Below are 17,968 nucleotides of genomic sequence, written 5' to 3'. Positions count from 1 at the left end.
AAATTACAGTAAAAGCAAAAGCATGCAGAAATTTGATGAAATTGGAAAGGTTGATTTCCAAGTCTGAAACAACATATAAAACTGACTCTTCAGTAATGTGTAATAACATACAGAAACAGAGTTCTAGGCAGGTCACCAGCTTGAAGTGGGTGAACTTTCAAAAAAGATGGTGTCATTTGCATGAGCTGTTTTATAGCTGGGGTTCTGATATAGTCAGTACTGTGGCTCAGACAGCCCAACACCTTCTGGCTTGGTGAAGAAAAATTCCGACTTCTCAGTCATTAAGGAATTCTCAGATCCCTTATTTATATTGCATACTCCTCCTCTTTTTGGTGATGAGAATTTCTAATAGTTCTTTTTATCTCTTCCAAAACAGAATTAGACCACAGTTAGCCAAAGAGAAGATTGAAGGATGCCATATTTGTACATCTGTCACACCTGGTGAACCTCAAGTGTTCTTGGGAAAAGATAAGGCCTTCACTTTTGATTATGTCTTTAACATTGACTCACAGCAAGAAGAGATCTATGTACAATGCATAGAAAAGCTGATTGAAGGTTGCTTTGAAGGCTATAATGCCACAGTCTTTGCTTATGGCCAGGTAAGCATCACAATTTTATTTTAAAGAAGTGTTTATTTTGGAATAAGCAGTTTTTTGCATCTGATTTTTCTCTTTAATTTCTGAATGCATTATTCTGGTTTTTAGCATCTTGGATTTTTTTTTCAATGAGTTATCCTGCAGGAGAATGTTGAGATTGTATAGATTTTGTTTAGACTGGCAGCTGAAAAAAGGAATATATGTAGGCTGCAGATTTGAATTTAATAGTAATACTGAAAGTAGTGTCAGTTGATATAATTCCTGAATTCACCTCAATGCAGATTATTGACTTAACCAAGCAAATCATTGACTTAATCACTTGAACTGTAGAGGTAGGTTGTACTGAGATTATTTTCTGAGCAACTTTTCAACCCATTCCATTTTTAGAGACTTTTGGGAATGAGAGCTTTTTAAAAATAGATCCTGGGGAACTTCAGGCCACATTGTTTGCTTGTGGGCAAAATGTAGAGATCAGACTGCAAAGTCAGACAACTTTTCATAGAGAACACACCCTCTTATGGCACTGGGCACACTCGAAGCTGAGCACAATGTAGAGAATGTGTTCTTCTGAATATTCCCTTAGAAACTGATTGCATAAACGTGGTCTTGGATGCTGAGTTTCACCACTGTTAAGTGTTGCATCTCAAGTTAGCCAGGTGAAGTCTATTCCTGGTCAAACAAAGCAGTTTGCAGATCCAGTTTAGCAGATTATGTTCAGCTGTGTGATCCTATCTTTGTCTTAGACTTGACCCACTAATTAAGTGAAAACACTACACTACCTTGTGTTCTATTGGACTTCACATTTAATTAGATTATTTTCCTAGTGAAGCTAGAGCTTGTATTCTTTAGTATAAAGTGAGGACAATGGGAATATAATACCTGAGATATTCAGACATTTTAATTAAGGGAGTCATTTGATCTACTTCAGTAAAGAATTGCAAATGCTGCTTTTACCTCCAAAATACATGCTTTAATTAACAGCCTTGGTTGGAAACATTAAGTCATCTTTTGACCTAGTGGTGATAGCTCAAGGCTGATGTAAGCTGGTTAGGGAAAGTTTCTAGGGGAAGGGTTATGAAAGATTGAACTGCTCTCTGCCTTCTTGTATGTGATCTGTGGCTGAACAGTAGTGTTTGTCCAAATTCTGCTGTTTATCCATTTTTCAAAGTGACCTGTTGTTGTGTGTGTTAATATTGCAAAGATGGCAGATTGATGTGAACACTGGTGTTCACAAACTGTGTTTCTATGATGATGTGTACTATTGACATGTTCTAGTGACTGCTCCTTTTTCAAATTAGACAGGTGCTGGCAAAACATACACCATGGGCACTGGGTTTGATGTCAACATAACAGAAGAGGAACAAGGCATTATATCACGTGCTGTTAAGCACCTTTTCAGATGTATTGAAGATAAAAAACAAGGTGCTATTAAACAAGGACTTCCACCTCCAGATTTTAAAGTGAATGCACAGTTCTTAGAGGTAAATATGATCCATGTTTGTGGGTGTAACTTTGTGGGTTTTTTGGTGGTTGTTGTTTTTAGGAAACCAGTTAAATATTTTTTCTGGTTGCTTATTTTAATTTTTTTTCTCCCAAGATGTTTTGAATTTATCTTCCAGATTTCAAAAGAAAAATTTATGAGATTTGCTTCAGCTCTCAATTTATGAAAAATTCTTTTTATCTTATTCCAATTATTTTACTACTTTGCTTTGTGATGTTATTTTGAAGTATATAAATGGTTATGTTCATCATCATTTATCCCTTTCTGTTTGTAGGACTTGTTGCTTGTGCCTGTTGGGAATTCTTGACAAAACTTTAAAACAAGAAATTATAAAAAAAAAAGCCTAATTGGACTTAGTGGCTTTGAGTAGTGACCATGCTTTGCCCACTTTTGTCACTTTGCCATAGATTTCTTTACCTTTCAAAATCTCTTCAGAAGACTTTCCTTCACCAAAGAAACATAGCATGAAAATATGTCTTTCTGCAGTTCTCACTGGTTTAGGACTGGGCTTCAGTGTCGCTGTTCTCTTCTTTCTTAGACCCAGAGGGGGGGAAAAAAAAAAAAAAAGAACAAAAAAACCTGGTCAATACTGTGGCAGAACTTCCCTTTGTGTTTTCTTGTAGGCACAGTTACTGGTAAAAGGGCCATAACATCTGTGATCTTTCTGACCTGCAGCAGCTGTTGCTTTACACCCTGTAGGTTTTATGCTGTGTCTCCTGACAGTGGAACTACTTTTTAAATTGATTGCTTTGAGTGTAATGTATTCAGATTTTACTACCAACCTGCAAAATCTGATACTTTGGGCACATGGAGAGGCAGAATCAATTTTAAGAACCGCAGGTGTAAAGTTGTTTTGCTGACTTCAGTATGTACAACTTTATCTACTTTGGGGGTGTAAATCCCCACTTTTATATTACCCATGAGAATAGCTGTTGGTTTTATTACTGCTGAAGTAAATTAAGCCCTTTAATCATAGATTCCTGTAACTGTTTTAAAGATTAACAAGCTGGCATTAGTTTTGTATAGGTCTAGGTTTTTCGCTGCTACCCTTTTGCAGAACTATTTGTGGCTCTGGCTAATATTTGCCTAGAGAGAGTTGGCCTGAACATGTGCTGTGGGAATGCACTGCTCTGTGCATCAGGGAGCTGCAGCTTTGCTTAGGCAGCTGCAACATGAGCAGCATAAGGAGCAGTAACCAGTGTGGTTTCTGAATTGATTGTGTTTTTTGACATAACATTACGAGTATGACTGAGTCCCAAAATACAGGGCAGTGATTAGATGTTACAGTGAGGGTGGTATGAAGAATTGCAGCCATTAAAATGTATTTCAGCTGAACTGCACATACAGAAACCTGTCTTGTTTTTCTAATTTAGAGAAAGGTTAAATGATGTGTATAATAATTTCTCACTTAACAAAATGTCAATGTAGATTTTTTTCTTTTACTGAGGCTTTCCCAGAAGGAGCTTTTTCTGATTAGTTTGATATTATACACTATTCTTGTATCAAAAAGTATCCTCGATCTCCCATCCTATCTACCATTAGAGCTGGATTACATAAACAATAATTTAGTCGTTGAACAAGTTGAAGCAAGATTGTATTTTTGGAATAACTTTGAAGTCTTACAGCTGGATAGCTGTTGGGAACAGTGACTTCTGTTTGCTGCTTTCTTGCCTTTCTTTAGTTGGCTGCAGTCTGCCTCTCTTAACTCTTGACTTTCCTGCTTTTTCAAAAGACAGGCATATGCAGTCCCATCCAATTGCAGGTGCATTATCAGGATCTGCTCTAAATTGTGGCATCAGTTTGTTTGAACTTAATGAAGGTAAAACATTAGTAAGATGATTACTACATCGAATTTCTATGCCTAATAATTAAATGGAATTCCTTTTTTAATATGGAAAGGATTAAAAGCATCACATTCACAAATGCTGACATTTTTCTTCCCAGGGATGACCTTTTGCTTTTGAGAGGAGAATAAAGTTACTAACTTCCAGTGTTACGAGAAAGTACCTTGTGTGAATACAGATCTGTTGTGGTGGTTCTGTGTCTGTTACCTAGGAATTCTGGTCAGGAATTGAATTCTGGTCTGGGCTAATTGAATAATAGTCTGGGCTGAGCTTTGCTGACATGAATTAGTATAACTAAATTAAAGACAATTGACATGTTCCAGTGTACCCAGGCAGAGGCCTGAACCATGAGATTTCCAGTGGGATAGTGTTTTTTCTGGGTGGATTGTCTGTTTTTTTTCCCCCGATATCTTCAATTGGATTTAGATGGTTCACATGAAGCTCAGAATATTCTTATGGAGTACGAAAGCCCTGCTCAAGAAGTGATGCTATAGTATTTTTGGACTGATGCTTGGTGTCTTTAAGAAGCAGCTTGCACAAAAACTGTTATTATATGTCAAATTCCTTCGTGGGCAGGAAGAATTTATCTAAATGAGAGCCATAGAATTATTGAGGTGTGAGAGAGGAGATCTCCCTGTAATGGCAGGGAGAACAAGCGGAGTGAGTTGAAAGTGTTTGGAGCAGGGTGCAGCCAACTGAATTCACAAAATAAAAACCCAAGGTTAAATCTGAAGACAGCAGGTGCCTGCTACAGAACCCGCTCTTGTTCTGCTGGCATCAAATTCCTCCCCTTCCCTGGTCCCACCAAAGAATTTTATCTCAGATCTGGCAATGTGGAGGAAGTTACCCCATCTTTGGGTGGCATAACAGGAAGTTGTGCAGGTCACTTAATTTGCAGCTGCTCTGTCATCTATTGTCCCTGTAAGTTTGGGTGTTTCACATCTTTTGGGAGCAGAGACTTTTGGATTTTTACAACTTTTGATATGTGCTATGCACAGATTTGTTAGTCATTGGAGGAATTCCTTCCAAAAATAACACGTCCTTTGTCTTTTTCTTTTCTTCAGCTTTACAATGAAGAAATCCTTGATCTGTTTGATACCACACGTGATATTGATGCAAAGAATAAAAAATCAAATATTAAAATACATGAAGATTCAGCAGGAGGAATTTATACAGTGGGCGTTACAACCCGAACTGTGAATGGAGAGTCTGAGGTGATAATTGGAAATAAATTACACTCTAATATGTCAAGTAGATTCTAAAAATGTCTGTATGCTTTGATGAATGGTTAAAAATAGAGATCATGCTAGCTAATATCTGTCTCCTGAGAAATGTAAGTGTAAAAGCTAGCTAAAATTTTTATTTTCCTAATTCTTTGTAGCCTTAAATCTGACATGTTTGATACCAAGTGCATGTCACTTTCATTTAAAGCTAGGAACAGGTTTTTAATATAATTCTGCTGGGAGAAATTTGGCATATATGCAGATCTGATCTCCCAAATTGTATATATGTTATTTTTTCTTTGAGAGGAAAGCTTTGCATTATAGCTGATGTGAAATAAACTGCTATTCATGTATACTGCAAATCTGAATACAAATGTTATTGTCCTTTTTTTATTTCTTTTGTACAAGAAGTACAAAAATCATACTTTTTTGCCACAGGTGAATGAAGATAGTTATGTTACTACTAGGGTACAGTAAAGAGAGGAATATGAAGATTTGAGTGTTTTCTTGGAGAAATCACAAAAAACCTCACTTTGTTTAAGAATCTTTGTCCTTTTTGGTTGTTTTTGTTTTTGTTTTTGTTTTTTTTTTCATATAGGAACTGAATTTGTAGCAAAGCAAGACATTTTAGTCATATATCCAAACCAGTAGGTGTTACAGGAACATTTTTCCTTCAGCCAGCAAGGGATGCAATGTACTTCTTGCCTGTTTTCTAGATGATGCAGTGCTTGAAGCTGGGGGCTTTGTCTCGAACCACTGCCAGCACTCAGATGAACGTCCAGAGCTCACGGTCACACGCGATCTTCACCATACACTTGTGTCAGACCAGAGTCTGCCCCACGTTCAACGCCGTACGTATTTTTGCTGTTGGTAAACTTCTCTTCAGGAGCCATTTTTCAAAATGGGGATGGTTTTTGGCAGCCACTGCTACTTCAATTGCACTTAGTAAGGATGCTGTAGTCATCGTAATGCTTGATGAATTTGCTAAGCATTATAATAATTTGATTTAATCTGTGCATATGTAACCATCCTCTAGCCAGAGGCAACCATAAATTGCAGACTCTTACAGGAACCTACCTATTCTTCTCTAGCGTTTTCTTCAATATATTGTTGCGACATACACAAGTGAGAAGGTTAAAATATAATTTGTCTTTAATTGGGGCAGCACATTGAAGTGTCTTAGCAGTTAGTGGGTTTAAACTTGCAGTCAGCTAACTGAAACTGCTTGGATATTTCAGATTAATCGTTGATAAGGTGCAAGTGGAAAAGCATCAAATTCTGAGGCTCAGTGTGTTTATTTTAAATAGATATATATTCAGGGTGCAGGTATTTCATTAACTCTGTGCACCTGAAATTCAAACTACAAATGGAGCTGTTCAGTAGAATATTCTGTGTGTGACCGTTCAGTTGTTAGTTGCTGTTGGGTGTATCTTGTAAAGGGGAGAGTTCTGAATAAATCCACATTACTGAAAACTACAGTACCTTCAGGGGGACTTAAATCGAACATTCTAAAGGTCTTTTGCATATACTTTTTAAATATTAAATGCTATCTGGCTAGCATCCTACCCAGAGATAGCACATGTGGAATAGTGAATTGGATTTGCAGTGCTTTTTGCAGGGGCTTGCTTTTTTATAAAAATACTACAACTAATAATTTGCAGGCAAACTGAATGTTCCTTCCTGTTCTTTTGGGGTATGTAGACCTGCTTTATACACCTGCTAAAAACACTTGTTTCTGCTTTCCATGCCGAAACTGTGGATTTGGTGGTGTGGTCAGCTGTCTTCACTTGGGTGGGATTGGCATCGCACTCCAAGCCCACACAGGGCACCTCAGTCACTGCGTGGTGACACTGTCTGCTTGGAAATTTGTGTTGCAAACTGTCCACTGGAGAGTGAGAAGTCATCTGGGAGCCTGTTTCCTGCGGGCTGTTGGCACAGCAGTCCCCTGTGCTGGTGTGTCTGCAGCCTTCCCCAGCTGAGCTGCCCCAGGGGGCTGCTGCCTGGCTCTGCCTGTGTTTTTACAGAGGCTTGTGTTAGAGGAAGAGCTGGCCATCTTCTGCCTTATGTTAAACTGTTTCTGCTTTTCTTGGGAGATACGCACAAGATAATCTGATTGTGGAGCTGGGCATTTCTAAATCCTCAATTTAAGACGGCACCTCTTCTTTCCCTGTGGCGTTTAGGAGAGTAGAGGATAGACTACTACTGACATTGTCCTCTGAACGTTCCTGGAATCTAAATTAATACAGGCTATGATTGGGTGGCCAGGAGAGATGTAGCTCAAGTTTCTGTAGACAACAGTTTTGGGAGACCTTTGTTACTAGGGCAACGCAGTTTCTCCTTCTCGGATGACAGCCTTGGCCGTGCCCCTCTGTGCTCGGTGGCCCGTGCCCAGGGCTGGCAGGCAGCCAGGGCTGCAGTGCACAGACATGCTCCTGGGGCTCTCTTCACACACCATCCATGCTTCTTGGAAGCTTCTGGATGTACACTTCATTTGCTAAATGAAGGAGAGTGAAAGGCTGCATTAATCATCACTTTGAGGGCTGGGAATTAGTGAGCGGCCCCCAGAGTGTAAACATCACAATAATAGAAATAATGATTCCTGTTATGGAAGTGGTACAATTCCCATTCTCTTCTGTCACTACAGAAGGAGGCATGAAATATTTAACTACCATGAGAATGGTTTGGTCTGCAGAGATCTGCATTACCCCTTGCAGTAGCAAAGGGAGCTGTAAGCTAACTGGCAAGGACAAAAAGGTCACCACAGAATACCTGAGCATCTGTGTTTGGCTTTTTTATTAGTTGGTTTGGGGATTTTTTTAAAGATTTTTCTGGGTTTTCTATGCTTAATGCGATTAGAAATTCCTAATAAAGCTTGTAGTTTGGGCTGTGAGAGTTTGTTATGAATCCAGTATACATTCAACCTATGCTTCTTGTCTGACACCATGCCAAGTTAGTAGAAATTACCCTGCAATGAGTATCTTACCAGTAAGGTAAAGAAGTGAGTGATATAAAGATTTTTCTCATTGTGTTCTTTCCTGACAATAAATCTAACTACACTTGGAGAAAAATAAAAGGCTACAGTGAATGGTAGAATTAAACTAATAAACAGAAAAAAAGTTTGGGATTGTCTAATGGAAAAGGATAATTTTCCTGCTGTGCCTTGGGATGTAAAATGTAAAGAGGCTGAGGCTGTGATACCTGCCCCAGTGCACTGTGTTCCTGGGCAGACTTCCTGCTCTGGTAGAGGCTTGCAGCAAGTGCCAGTCATTACTGGGGGGAGGAAGGTGGAAGGGAGAAAGGAACCTCTTCATTTTCCCTTGTTCCTTTTACTGTTCTTATTTTCTGGGGAAGTCAGACGTGCTAGTGGAATACTGACTGGTAGGAGGAATGGCTTCCAACAATAATTCCAAAAGAAGGTTGAAGACTCATCCCACAGGGAGGCTGGTGATAGGTTTTAAAGAGGTATAAAATCAAAATATCTTTCAGCTATTCACCAGGTTTTTGGACTAGATGGTTCTGATGATTTTGTGGGGTAATAATGTAATTAAAGTTTTCTGTTTTAAAATCAGTTTCCTTTGACAATCGATTCAAGAATGCATTCTAGGAGAGATACAGATTTGTTGCTCACCTTGCTGGAGACTTGTACATTTTAAGAAATGTGTCCTCTCATTTCTTCATTGAGAAGCAGCTCAATACTTGAAGTAATGGTAGCTTTAATGGTACTTAAAGCTATGGTAGCTTGTACTTAAAGTAATTTGTATTCACATGCATCTAGAACTGGGTCTTCAAGAATGATATGTTAGTGCGTATGATTAAAATGAAGATAGTAGGTTTCAAATACTGCTGTTATAAAAGAATGAATAAGGAGATGGTCATGGTAAAGAGGTAGTTTTGTAAATAATTGTTGATTGAACTTTGCAAATGTTAATGTGAAAGATCTCACCAAGCCTTGTGGGTTCTTCTTTGCTTCAGGATAATGCCACTGATAACAGGATAATATCTGAATCTTCTGAGATGAATGAATATGAAACTCTTACTGCCAAGTTTCATTTTGTTGATCTGGCGGGATCTGAAAGGTTAAAGCGAACAGGAGCTACAGGAGAAAGGGCAAAAGAAGGCATTTCCATCAACTGTGGACTAGTAAGCCTATACAATTATACAATATAATGTAAAACAATTTATAATTTATAGGTTAATTTTTTTGTCTGAATACTAGCTTGCTATATTATTTTTTAATTAACTGTATTAAATGTTTTACTTAACACTAAACTGAAAAGTAGAGCTGGTGGTTATCAGTGGAGGTTGTTGTGTCATGTCTTTGTTTTGTGCTACATGACTGTGGAGGCTCTGTGCAACTCTTTTAAGTAAGACACAAGAACACATGTCTGTTCTATATGTGAAAACGTCTTGGTTTTTTCTGGGCTATTGTGCAGTACCAGTTTTCTGGGGTATTGTGCAATTAGAGTTTTCTCAGTGATTCTCTTGCCATCACAACACTGTATTTTCTGTAGTTCTTCTGGTTATTTTATATAGAAGAGAAAGAATATTCAGTTCAGTTTCATCATTGATATAAGCACAAAGCCAGCAGGATTTGGGGGATCTAGATGACAGAGTTGTGTCCTTAACTAGGAGCGTATAAAGTACATGAAGGTGAAAATCAGTGTAATGTAACTAATTTAAGATCACAAAAACTTTTATTTATGTTGAACTCCAGCCCTCAGTTTTGTGAAACAGATTGAAAGTGCTTTAAATCCTTCAAAGGAAGCAGGCACAGCATGAAGTGCATGCAGGTCTGCATCTTCTGGTGGCAGCTGCATCATTTCCAAAGCAAGAACTTGTAGTGCAGGGCGCCACCTAAAGCAAAATCCTTCCATTTACTGAAGTGTGTGCAGTTCCACATAAAAATAATTTCACACCCAAATGTCTGATTGTTTACAAACATGCATTAGACCCTTTTAGGAATGAAACAGGATAGCTGTGGACTACAAGCCTTTAATTTCAAGTCTTAAATGCTCGAATCATCATGAGACATTTGTAGAGGTATTAAATTTTGGGATTTTTTTCTTCATATAACTGCCCCATATTTTATTCTAAATGTAGCATAAGGCAGTTTGATAAAATTAATTTGAAAGCAATTATAGCTACTCTTCGAGGTAGAGATCAGTTTTAATTATCATTGAAAGCCAAAGTTTGTTAGATTAAGTAGTACCAACTTCAGTTTGTTACTGACATGAAATACTAATGGACAGTCCCTATGAATTGTGCTAAGCACTTGAGCACTTCCCAGGTACCAGACTGTAAGTCATGCAATGCACTGTTGATGATAACACAAACATTTCTAAATGTAAAATACAGAAATTTTCAGAAATATTTTTGTGCTAACTTGCATGAGTATATTAGTTTCCTCACAATATGGTGACTGCAGTTTATGAGGTGTTTTAAAACTACACAGGAGCTGATTCTGACTTGTGTGTTACGTGATTTGGTGTTTTACAGCTGGCACTTGGCAATGTAATAAGTGCACTGGGAGATAAAAGTAAGAAGGCAACTCATGTACCATACAGAGATTCAAAGCTTACAAGGCTACTTCAAGACTCTCTTGGGGGAAACAGGTAAGAAAATTGGAACATTTTATGCATTTCATTGTGAATGAGCACAAATGAGAACATAATCCTGCAGAAAGTAAAATGAACATTAAATGACAATAAAAATCATGTTGGAGGAAAGTTCTGAAGATAAATTGTCATGAAAATAGTGCTGTCAATGGAAGGAAAAGATTTAAAGAGATTGTTGCTTTGTGCTTTTCAGTGCTATTGTTATTTTACTAGACATGAAGCTTCAGGTTACTTAGAAGTTACCATTTTCTGGCAAATTCTTCACATGAAAATATCTGGAGATGGTAGATAGTACAAATGGCAGGTTTTGTTTACAGCATATTTTAAAACTGTGATGAGTTTCTCCTTTAGAGGTTGGGCAGGTTTTTTTGTTGCTTTGTTTTTTTAAATGTCAGTGCATTGTTTGCTCTGGCTGCTATGCACAGGGACTTCAAGTCAGTTTACTATGGTCACTTCCATCATTTAGCCATTTGTATCTCAGCCTATGAGACATACAATCATCTGTTCAGTTACCTGATGTTGGTTTGCAGCCCAATAAAAACAAAGTGTGTTTTTGTATGAACCATTTGTGTACATTCTGCCCATACAATAAAGGAATGCTTTGACCTCTGAAGGCTTTATATAAGGAAACATTAACAAATTTATTAAAATAACACAGATTTGGTATTTGTAATGCTAACATGTAAAAATATAAGAGGGACCACAGCTGAGTATATTTTATTAAAGGTAGTACTCTTGTTCTTTTATGTGATCCAATATGCCTGGCTCTACTTTAGGAGAGTAGGAACTTTTTTAACAAAGGAGAAGGAAGAAGTGAAAGAAAATTCTCAAACTGTTTCTGCACTCTTCAGAGAGGTAACTTTAGTAACAAGTTGAAGTATGGCAGTGTGAGGGAAAGAAGAGCCAGAAAAAAATAAGTAAAATAAGGACTAGAAACTTTCAGAAAGTGCAAAAGGGATGAAGAAACTCCAGAATTACAAAACAAATGAACAAAAAAAACCCCAACAAACAAACAAAACCCCCTCAAAAACCAAAAAAAACCCACAAAAAAACCCCAAAAAACACAAACAAAAAGAACCCCCCACCAACCTGGAGAAATCAAACAGCGTAGCTCTTCTGCGCTCTTTCTGTAAATAAATGCAAAAAGCACTTCATGAAATTTTTTAACAAATACATCCAGCTGGAAAGCATGTCTTTTTTCAAACTCTTTTAAAATCGGCCTTTTGTAGGAATACTGCTTTGACTCAGATATTTTCACATCTCCCAGCTCCGTGCCTCCCTGCCGTGTTCTTCAGAAGCACTCATGGAGCTGAGTGTGCAGGGCAGCCCTGCCCCTGGAGAGAATCACAAGGGTAGAAGGGAGAAATGGCAGGGTTTGGCATGAGGACACTTTATTAGGCAAAGCCAAAGTGAGTTATGTAAGTGAAACAAAGCGAAGGAAATCATTCACTTCCCATGGGCAGGCAGGTGTTCAGCCATTCCCAGGAAAGCAGGGCTCCATCATGCCTTATGCCTTTATTGATCATCCCAATCTTACTTGGGATGATAAATGCTGTCACTCTGAATATCCCTCTCTTCCTTCTCATTGCCCCAGCTTTACGTGCTGAGCATGATTCCATATGGGATGGAATATCCCTTGGGTCAGCTGGGCTCAGCTGTGTCCCCTCACAGCTCCTTGTGCACCCCACTGGTGCACAGTCTGAGGAGCAGAAGAGGTCCTGACTCTGTGAGCCCTGCTCAGCAGCAGCACAAACAGGGCTGCATTATGGCCCCATAGTAGGTGTTTCCAGCACAAATCCAAAACAGCTCAAACCACCTGCTGTAAAGAAAATTTCCTCTATCCCAGCCAAAACCAGCACAAATGTACAGATAGCAAATGCTGCCCCTGAAGGCTTTTAATGATACTTGTATGTATTCTTTCTGTCTTTTTCTGGTTGGTGAGAATTGTGGGGATGCCTTTCTTCCCCCCATTTTTTTTTTGTATGTGATGTACATGCTGAGACATCTCAAATCAGCGCTTTGCTGTTACGGAAGATTTTTTTTTTTTCATATATATTTGTATATAAAACGCTCACATTTTTAATGGTTTCTTATCTGGGCTTTGGCAATCAAAATGGGTGGAAAAGCTAAATTTTAACAAATACGCAGTTTTTTCTTCTGGAGAATCAGATTTAGATTTCTTTAAGCCTGTTCTGTAGCCTTCCAATTTCCATTCTAGGTATAAACATCTACACTGTTGTTTCTCTCTTAACAAATACTTACAGAAATTTACTAGTAATGATTTGGGTTAAGTTGTAGTAAATTCTGAGTTACAGTGATGAAAACATTGTATCACTGTACTATTCTCACAATAATTCTTATTTTAAATATAGTGCTGTAACAGTTTTAAAGTAGCGCTTAAATATTAATGTTTCTTGAATTATTAAACGAAAAATATGGAACACTGGTGTTTTAAAAGGAATGTTATAATTCGTAATATGAAAAATGAAAACCTTCCAAACTTCAGGAACAGTGGGGAGCAATTTGAAAAATGGTGACATAAACGAAGTAGAACACTGTCAAAAAACCCTAGTCCATTTTACATTTCAGATAGGAAACTGGTGTTCGGCTTGTTCAGATTTCAAGATGGACACATAGCAGCCTCAGGCCTCTGAGATTTAGAAAAATAAGTGCATTCTCAATGTCAGAATCAAAAACTTTGTTCCTAATCTTGCATGGCCTTATCTTGAGAACTAAATGAATTTGGAGAACTGGCATGAGGATACAGGTGAGAACTGAGGAAGAGCTGCTGAAAGTGAATGTTCTTTGTAGCCCCAGGCTAGTTACTCTTTCGAGCTTAGTTTCCCAGTGTATGGTGAATATAATTGTTTGGCTCACAGAGTGTTGCTGGGATTCATTAGTTTGTTTCAGTCTGGAATTATCGAAAGTGAAGATCAGAATCCAGCCTGCCTGATGCAGATGTTGCTCCTTTGCCCCAGAGACAGTTCAGTCTTCTTTACGTAACTACCCAAGCTGTGACATACAATGGAGAAGGAAATTCCTTTAAAACTTGGAGGAGTGTACTCAGTCCATCAAATGCAGCTATTTTGCCCTTTCTGTTGAGAATTTAGGCAATGTATGCACCTTCGGAGTGATCTGCAGCTGGAATTCTGGTTCTGACCCTCTAGGCTGTTTTTACCTGATGTGAAATGCGCATGGTCCAGGGAGTGAGGGAAGGAACCTATTGAATGATGGAAGCACTTGGTTGGAGAGAAAATTGTTTTGTTTTGGTTTTTTTCTGCTTTTGCCCTGCCTACTCATTCCTACTGGTCTATCTGCTTGATCTTTCATTTGGAGCATGGGATACATTCTCATCCTGCAATAATATCCCATGATGGGATGGCTAGGGGATGTTGTAGGAAACTGAAAGGAGGATGATTGTTCATAGGCCTCTTGGACCAAGAGCTCAGGTCCTGCTGCTTTTTGTTGCAGAAAGTTGCTCTAAGTGGCAGCATTATGAAATGTGGTGTAAATACAGTTATAGACATAGAGTGCTAAGGGTAAGTCCTAGTTTTGGGCTTCTGTTGGAGAACAGGAGAAAAGTTGCAGTGGAGAATTCAGCCAGTTTGGAACTTGAGGTAGAGAACAGGCATAAGAGGCATGTATAGACAGGTAAAATGAACATTTGGGCATCTTTCAGATGAAGTAGGTAAGCAACTCATGAATTACAGTAGACAGTCCTGATGGCTGCATGGTCCAAATCACTGTCCAGAAATTTAGGTTGACTATAAATTCCTTGATCTCAGTTTATGTATGATTAGGCAAACTGAATGTAATTTGAGAACTGTTCCTGGGAACACCCATTAATTGCTTGTACAATTTCATGTGTGGAACAAGTAATAATCTAGTATCTCCTATGCTCTGCTGGCCTTTGTAGTTCACAGTTTGCAGTGGGCTGGATGCAGAAACATTTTCACAAATGCTATGAAGTTGCTATTCTTGTTTCACCTTCTGCCTGAGGCCGTGTTAGCTTTTCTTTGCTCTTTTTGTTCTTGGTGTGTGATGCTGTGTTTCTGACTTCCAGTCAAACGCTGATGATAGCGTGTGTGAGCCCTTCAGATCGAGACTTCATGGAAACCTTGAACACGCTGAAGTACGCCAATCGGGCACGCAACATCAAGAACAAGGTGATGGTTAACCAGGATAGGGCCAGTCAACAAATTAATGCTTTGCGCAGTGAGATTGCACGGCTGCAGATGGAGCTCATGGAATACAAAACAGTAAGTTTATCCCCTTAAGGATTTCTTCTGCTTTAAAGTGCTTATAATTCCACAGCTTTTTTTTTTTTTTTTCCCCCCTGTTGGTTATTTCCACTTCATACGCTAAAACCATTGGAATTGCAACCCTGGCATAAGCAACACTTAATTTCAGTGATTACCAGATGTTTTTAGAAAATGTGGATTGTATCCCCAAAGAAAAGAGATGTCAGCAAATATCAGTGATATTTACTGATGACTTGTGCTATTTGCTTTTTGAAAGGCAAGGAGAAAGTCACTTCCAAAGCAAAAATAGCCAAACTACAACTTAGGTTGATGCATAAGTGAATGTGTACAATTACTGTGTATTGCTTTTGAAAACCTTCTAGACAGCTAAAACAGTTTGTGTTTTAAAAACCCAATCTCAGGTATATAAGGCAAATATTCGTGCCCATTTCTTCCTAAAGTTCATTCAGTGTTTTTTGCAATAAAGATCCTTACCAAACAGGATCACCTTTTGCTCTTCTTGAGATAGTATTCTGGTTTGATAAAGAGTTATCTTCTCATTTTTTTAACCTCCTCAAGAACTTGTATTTCAGTCTAAAGTGGAATACACTAAACCCGGATACTAAGGTGTTGGCCCAGACATCAGTCTTTTGAAAACTGTCCCTTTAATCATAGTTTAAAACAACTTTCTGAGAGATTACCTTGTGCCATAAGTGTCTGCTTAGAATTCTTAGTAATCTGTAGGTTGCATTTACAAAGTGGCAATTTTTTTTAAGTGTAGGTCAGCCTTGACTAGTAATAAAATATTTTTACTTTCTTAAAGGGTAAAAGGATTATAGACGAAGAAGGCGTTGAAAGCATCAATGACATGTTCCATGAAAATGCAATGCTGCAAACAGAAAACAACAACCTGCGCGTTAGAATTAAAGCAATGCAAGAGACTATTGATGCTCTCAGAGCCAGAATAACGCAGCTTATGAGTGACCAGGCCAACCAAGTGCTAGCCAGGACAGGTATGCTGTGAATGTGCATAAACTGCTTCTTAAGTTCATGAACTTCGATTAATTTTATATTCTTGCTTCATTGATCCCTTGGAATTAAGTGATGTCTTTTTATTTGCAATGTAGGATCTCCTTTGGCAGAGATAGGTGCACATGTGATTATTTCTTCTGTTTCTGGAGGGTTTTTTAATAATCGATATAGTTTGGTACCCTGATTTGACCATCCATTTAGAAATGTGAACAGGAAACATGAAATAATATTTTTGTATAGGTATTATTTGTATGCTTAGCCCCTGTGGTGGTTTAACAACCAGACCAAATAAATTTTACTCCAAATCAAACTCCAGATAAGTAATTCTGATTTAAGCATTGTTAAAATGCGCTAAATATGGAAAACAAGTTAGTGGTAGTCATGTGGTGATCATGTGAGAGAGGAACAAAAAATGTAATTCAGTTTTAGAAGGAATGCTATTTTACAAATAAATTAAGATTTACTTGTGTAACCCATGAGACTATTTCCCTTTGCTGGTACCTTGTGCCTAGTAGCTATATTCAGATATTTATGCTGTTACTGCCCTTTCTTAATTGCTCTCTTCACTCATTCCCCTTTTTTCTCTTCAAAGGGGAAGGAAATGAAGAAATTAGCAACATGATTCATAATTATATCAAGGAAATTGAAGATCTCAGGTATTTGCATAATGTGTATTTGGACAATTTTTATTTAAAAAGATAATAGAAGTGTTAGCAATGCTTCAGCTATTTTCCTGTGTGGTGATTACTTTAAGAGAGTGGTCCTTCAGCTTCTAAAACCATCTGGTGTTGCTCTTGGACCTAAAAATGTAAAATGTTAGAGATCAAACTGATAATAGAAATTGAGAGTAAGTTGTTGCCTAAATTATGGTGATAACTTAATATTGTTGCACCAAGGATAGTAAGACTTAGAATGATTCTTTTATAACTTTTTAACCTCGTATAGAAATGATAGTGCTGAGAAATAACTTCTTTAAAAATATGTTTTAAAAAAATACTTCCTTTTAAAATGCAAAGACTTTTCAATATTTGAGATATTTTTATTTATCTATGTCTTGGACAAATACCGCGCAAAATATTATCTGGCCTATCATCAGTTAGTGTTAGAGCTTTTATATAGCTTTCATATACTATGTATATATTCATAAAGTGTATTCAGGTATGTATCTGTGTGTGTGTATATATATCTATGTGCATGTTCCTACAGATATATTTTCATGTATTCTGTCTAGATTATATATGTACAATACACATAATCATTGTGTAAAATGGTATTTTAAAGGAATTTACTATTGTATTTTTTCAGACTTCACCTTGGTTTGTAGTTTTCTTTTTAGACTGAATGTAATGCATTGAAGTTACAGAGGCAAAAGAGTTTACATCTCATGTACTGGCAATACTTGTAATTCATGGTCTAAAACTTTTCCTTTTTTTTTTTATTATTATTATTAAGAGCAAAATTATTAGAAAGTGAAGCAGTGAATGAAAATCTTCGACGCAACTTGTCAAGAGCTTCATCAAGAGCCACGTACTTTGGTGGACCATCAGCATTTTCTGCTTCTATGCTTTCCTCAGAAAAAGAGACAATGGAAATTCTAGACATAGCCAAGAAAGATCTAGAAAAGCTGAAAAAAAAAGAAAGGAAAAAGAAAAAGAGGTGGTGTATGAATTATAATGCTGTTTTCTCTTTCTTGGTAAAAATGCCTATTTTTTTTTAACTACTGAGCCTTAAAAAGGCTTCTTGTGTGGGTTTGGACCCTAAACTGCTGTTCCTTCAAACCCTTTTACGTGTTGAAGTTATAGTTTTTCTTTTACATCTTTTCTTCCAGTGAAGTGTGCAGTATTTATAGGATGAATGTCTCCTTTGTAATGAACTTTTCTATGTAATTGTGCACAATGATAAAAGCACAGGTACTC

At 37.6% G+C, this 17,968-nt stretch overlaps 1 protein-coding gene across 9 annotated transcripts in view; it reads left to right on the top strand.

Moving 5' to 3' along the window:
- KIF21A (kinesin family member 21A) overlaps positions 1 to 17,968 on the top strand; it is an 86,950-nt gene that overhangs the window by 28,473 nt on the left and 40,509 nt on the right. For all 9 annotated transcript variants that reach the window (XM_066318631.1, XM_066318633.1, XM_066318629.1 and 6 more), the window contains exons 2-11: positions 377 to 599; positions 1,895 to 2,077; positions 5,006 to 5,155; positions 5,881 to 6,015; positions 9,137 to 9,304; positions 10,661 to 10,776; positions 14,843 to 15,038; positions 15,844 to 16,033; positions 16,645 to 16,708; positions 17,505 to 17,708. In XM_066318631.1, the coding sequence (XP_066174728.1) occupies positions 377 to 599; positions 1,895 to 2,077; positions 5,006 to 5,155; positions 5,881 to 6,015; positions 9,137 to 9,304; positions 10,661 to 10,776; positions 14,843 to 15,038; positions 15,844 to 16,033; positions 16,645 to 16,708; positions 17,505 to 17,708 (1,629 nt within the window). The remainder of the gene's footprint in view (positions 1 to 376; positions 600 to 1,894; positions 2,078 to 5,005; positions 5,156 to 5,880; positions 6,016 to 9,136; positions 9,305 to 10,660; positions 10,777 to 14,842; positions 15,039 to 15,843; positions 16,034 to 16,644; positions 16,709 to 17,504; positions 17,709 to 17,968) is intronic.

Source organism: Sylvia atricapilla, chromosome 5 (assembly GCF_009819655.1).
Source record: "Sylvia atricapilla isolate bSylAtr1 chromosome 5, bSylAtr1.pri, whole genome shotgun sequence".
NCBI classification, from domain to species: Eukaryota; Metazoa; Chordata; class Aves; order Passeriformes; family Sylviidae; genus Sylvia; species Sylvia atricapilla.
Note: the sequence above shows the minus strand (reverse complement) of the source record. Positions and strands in the feature narration are given on the sequence as shown.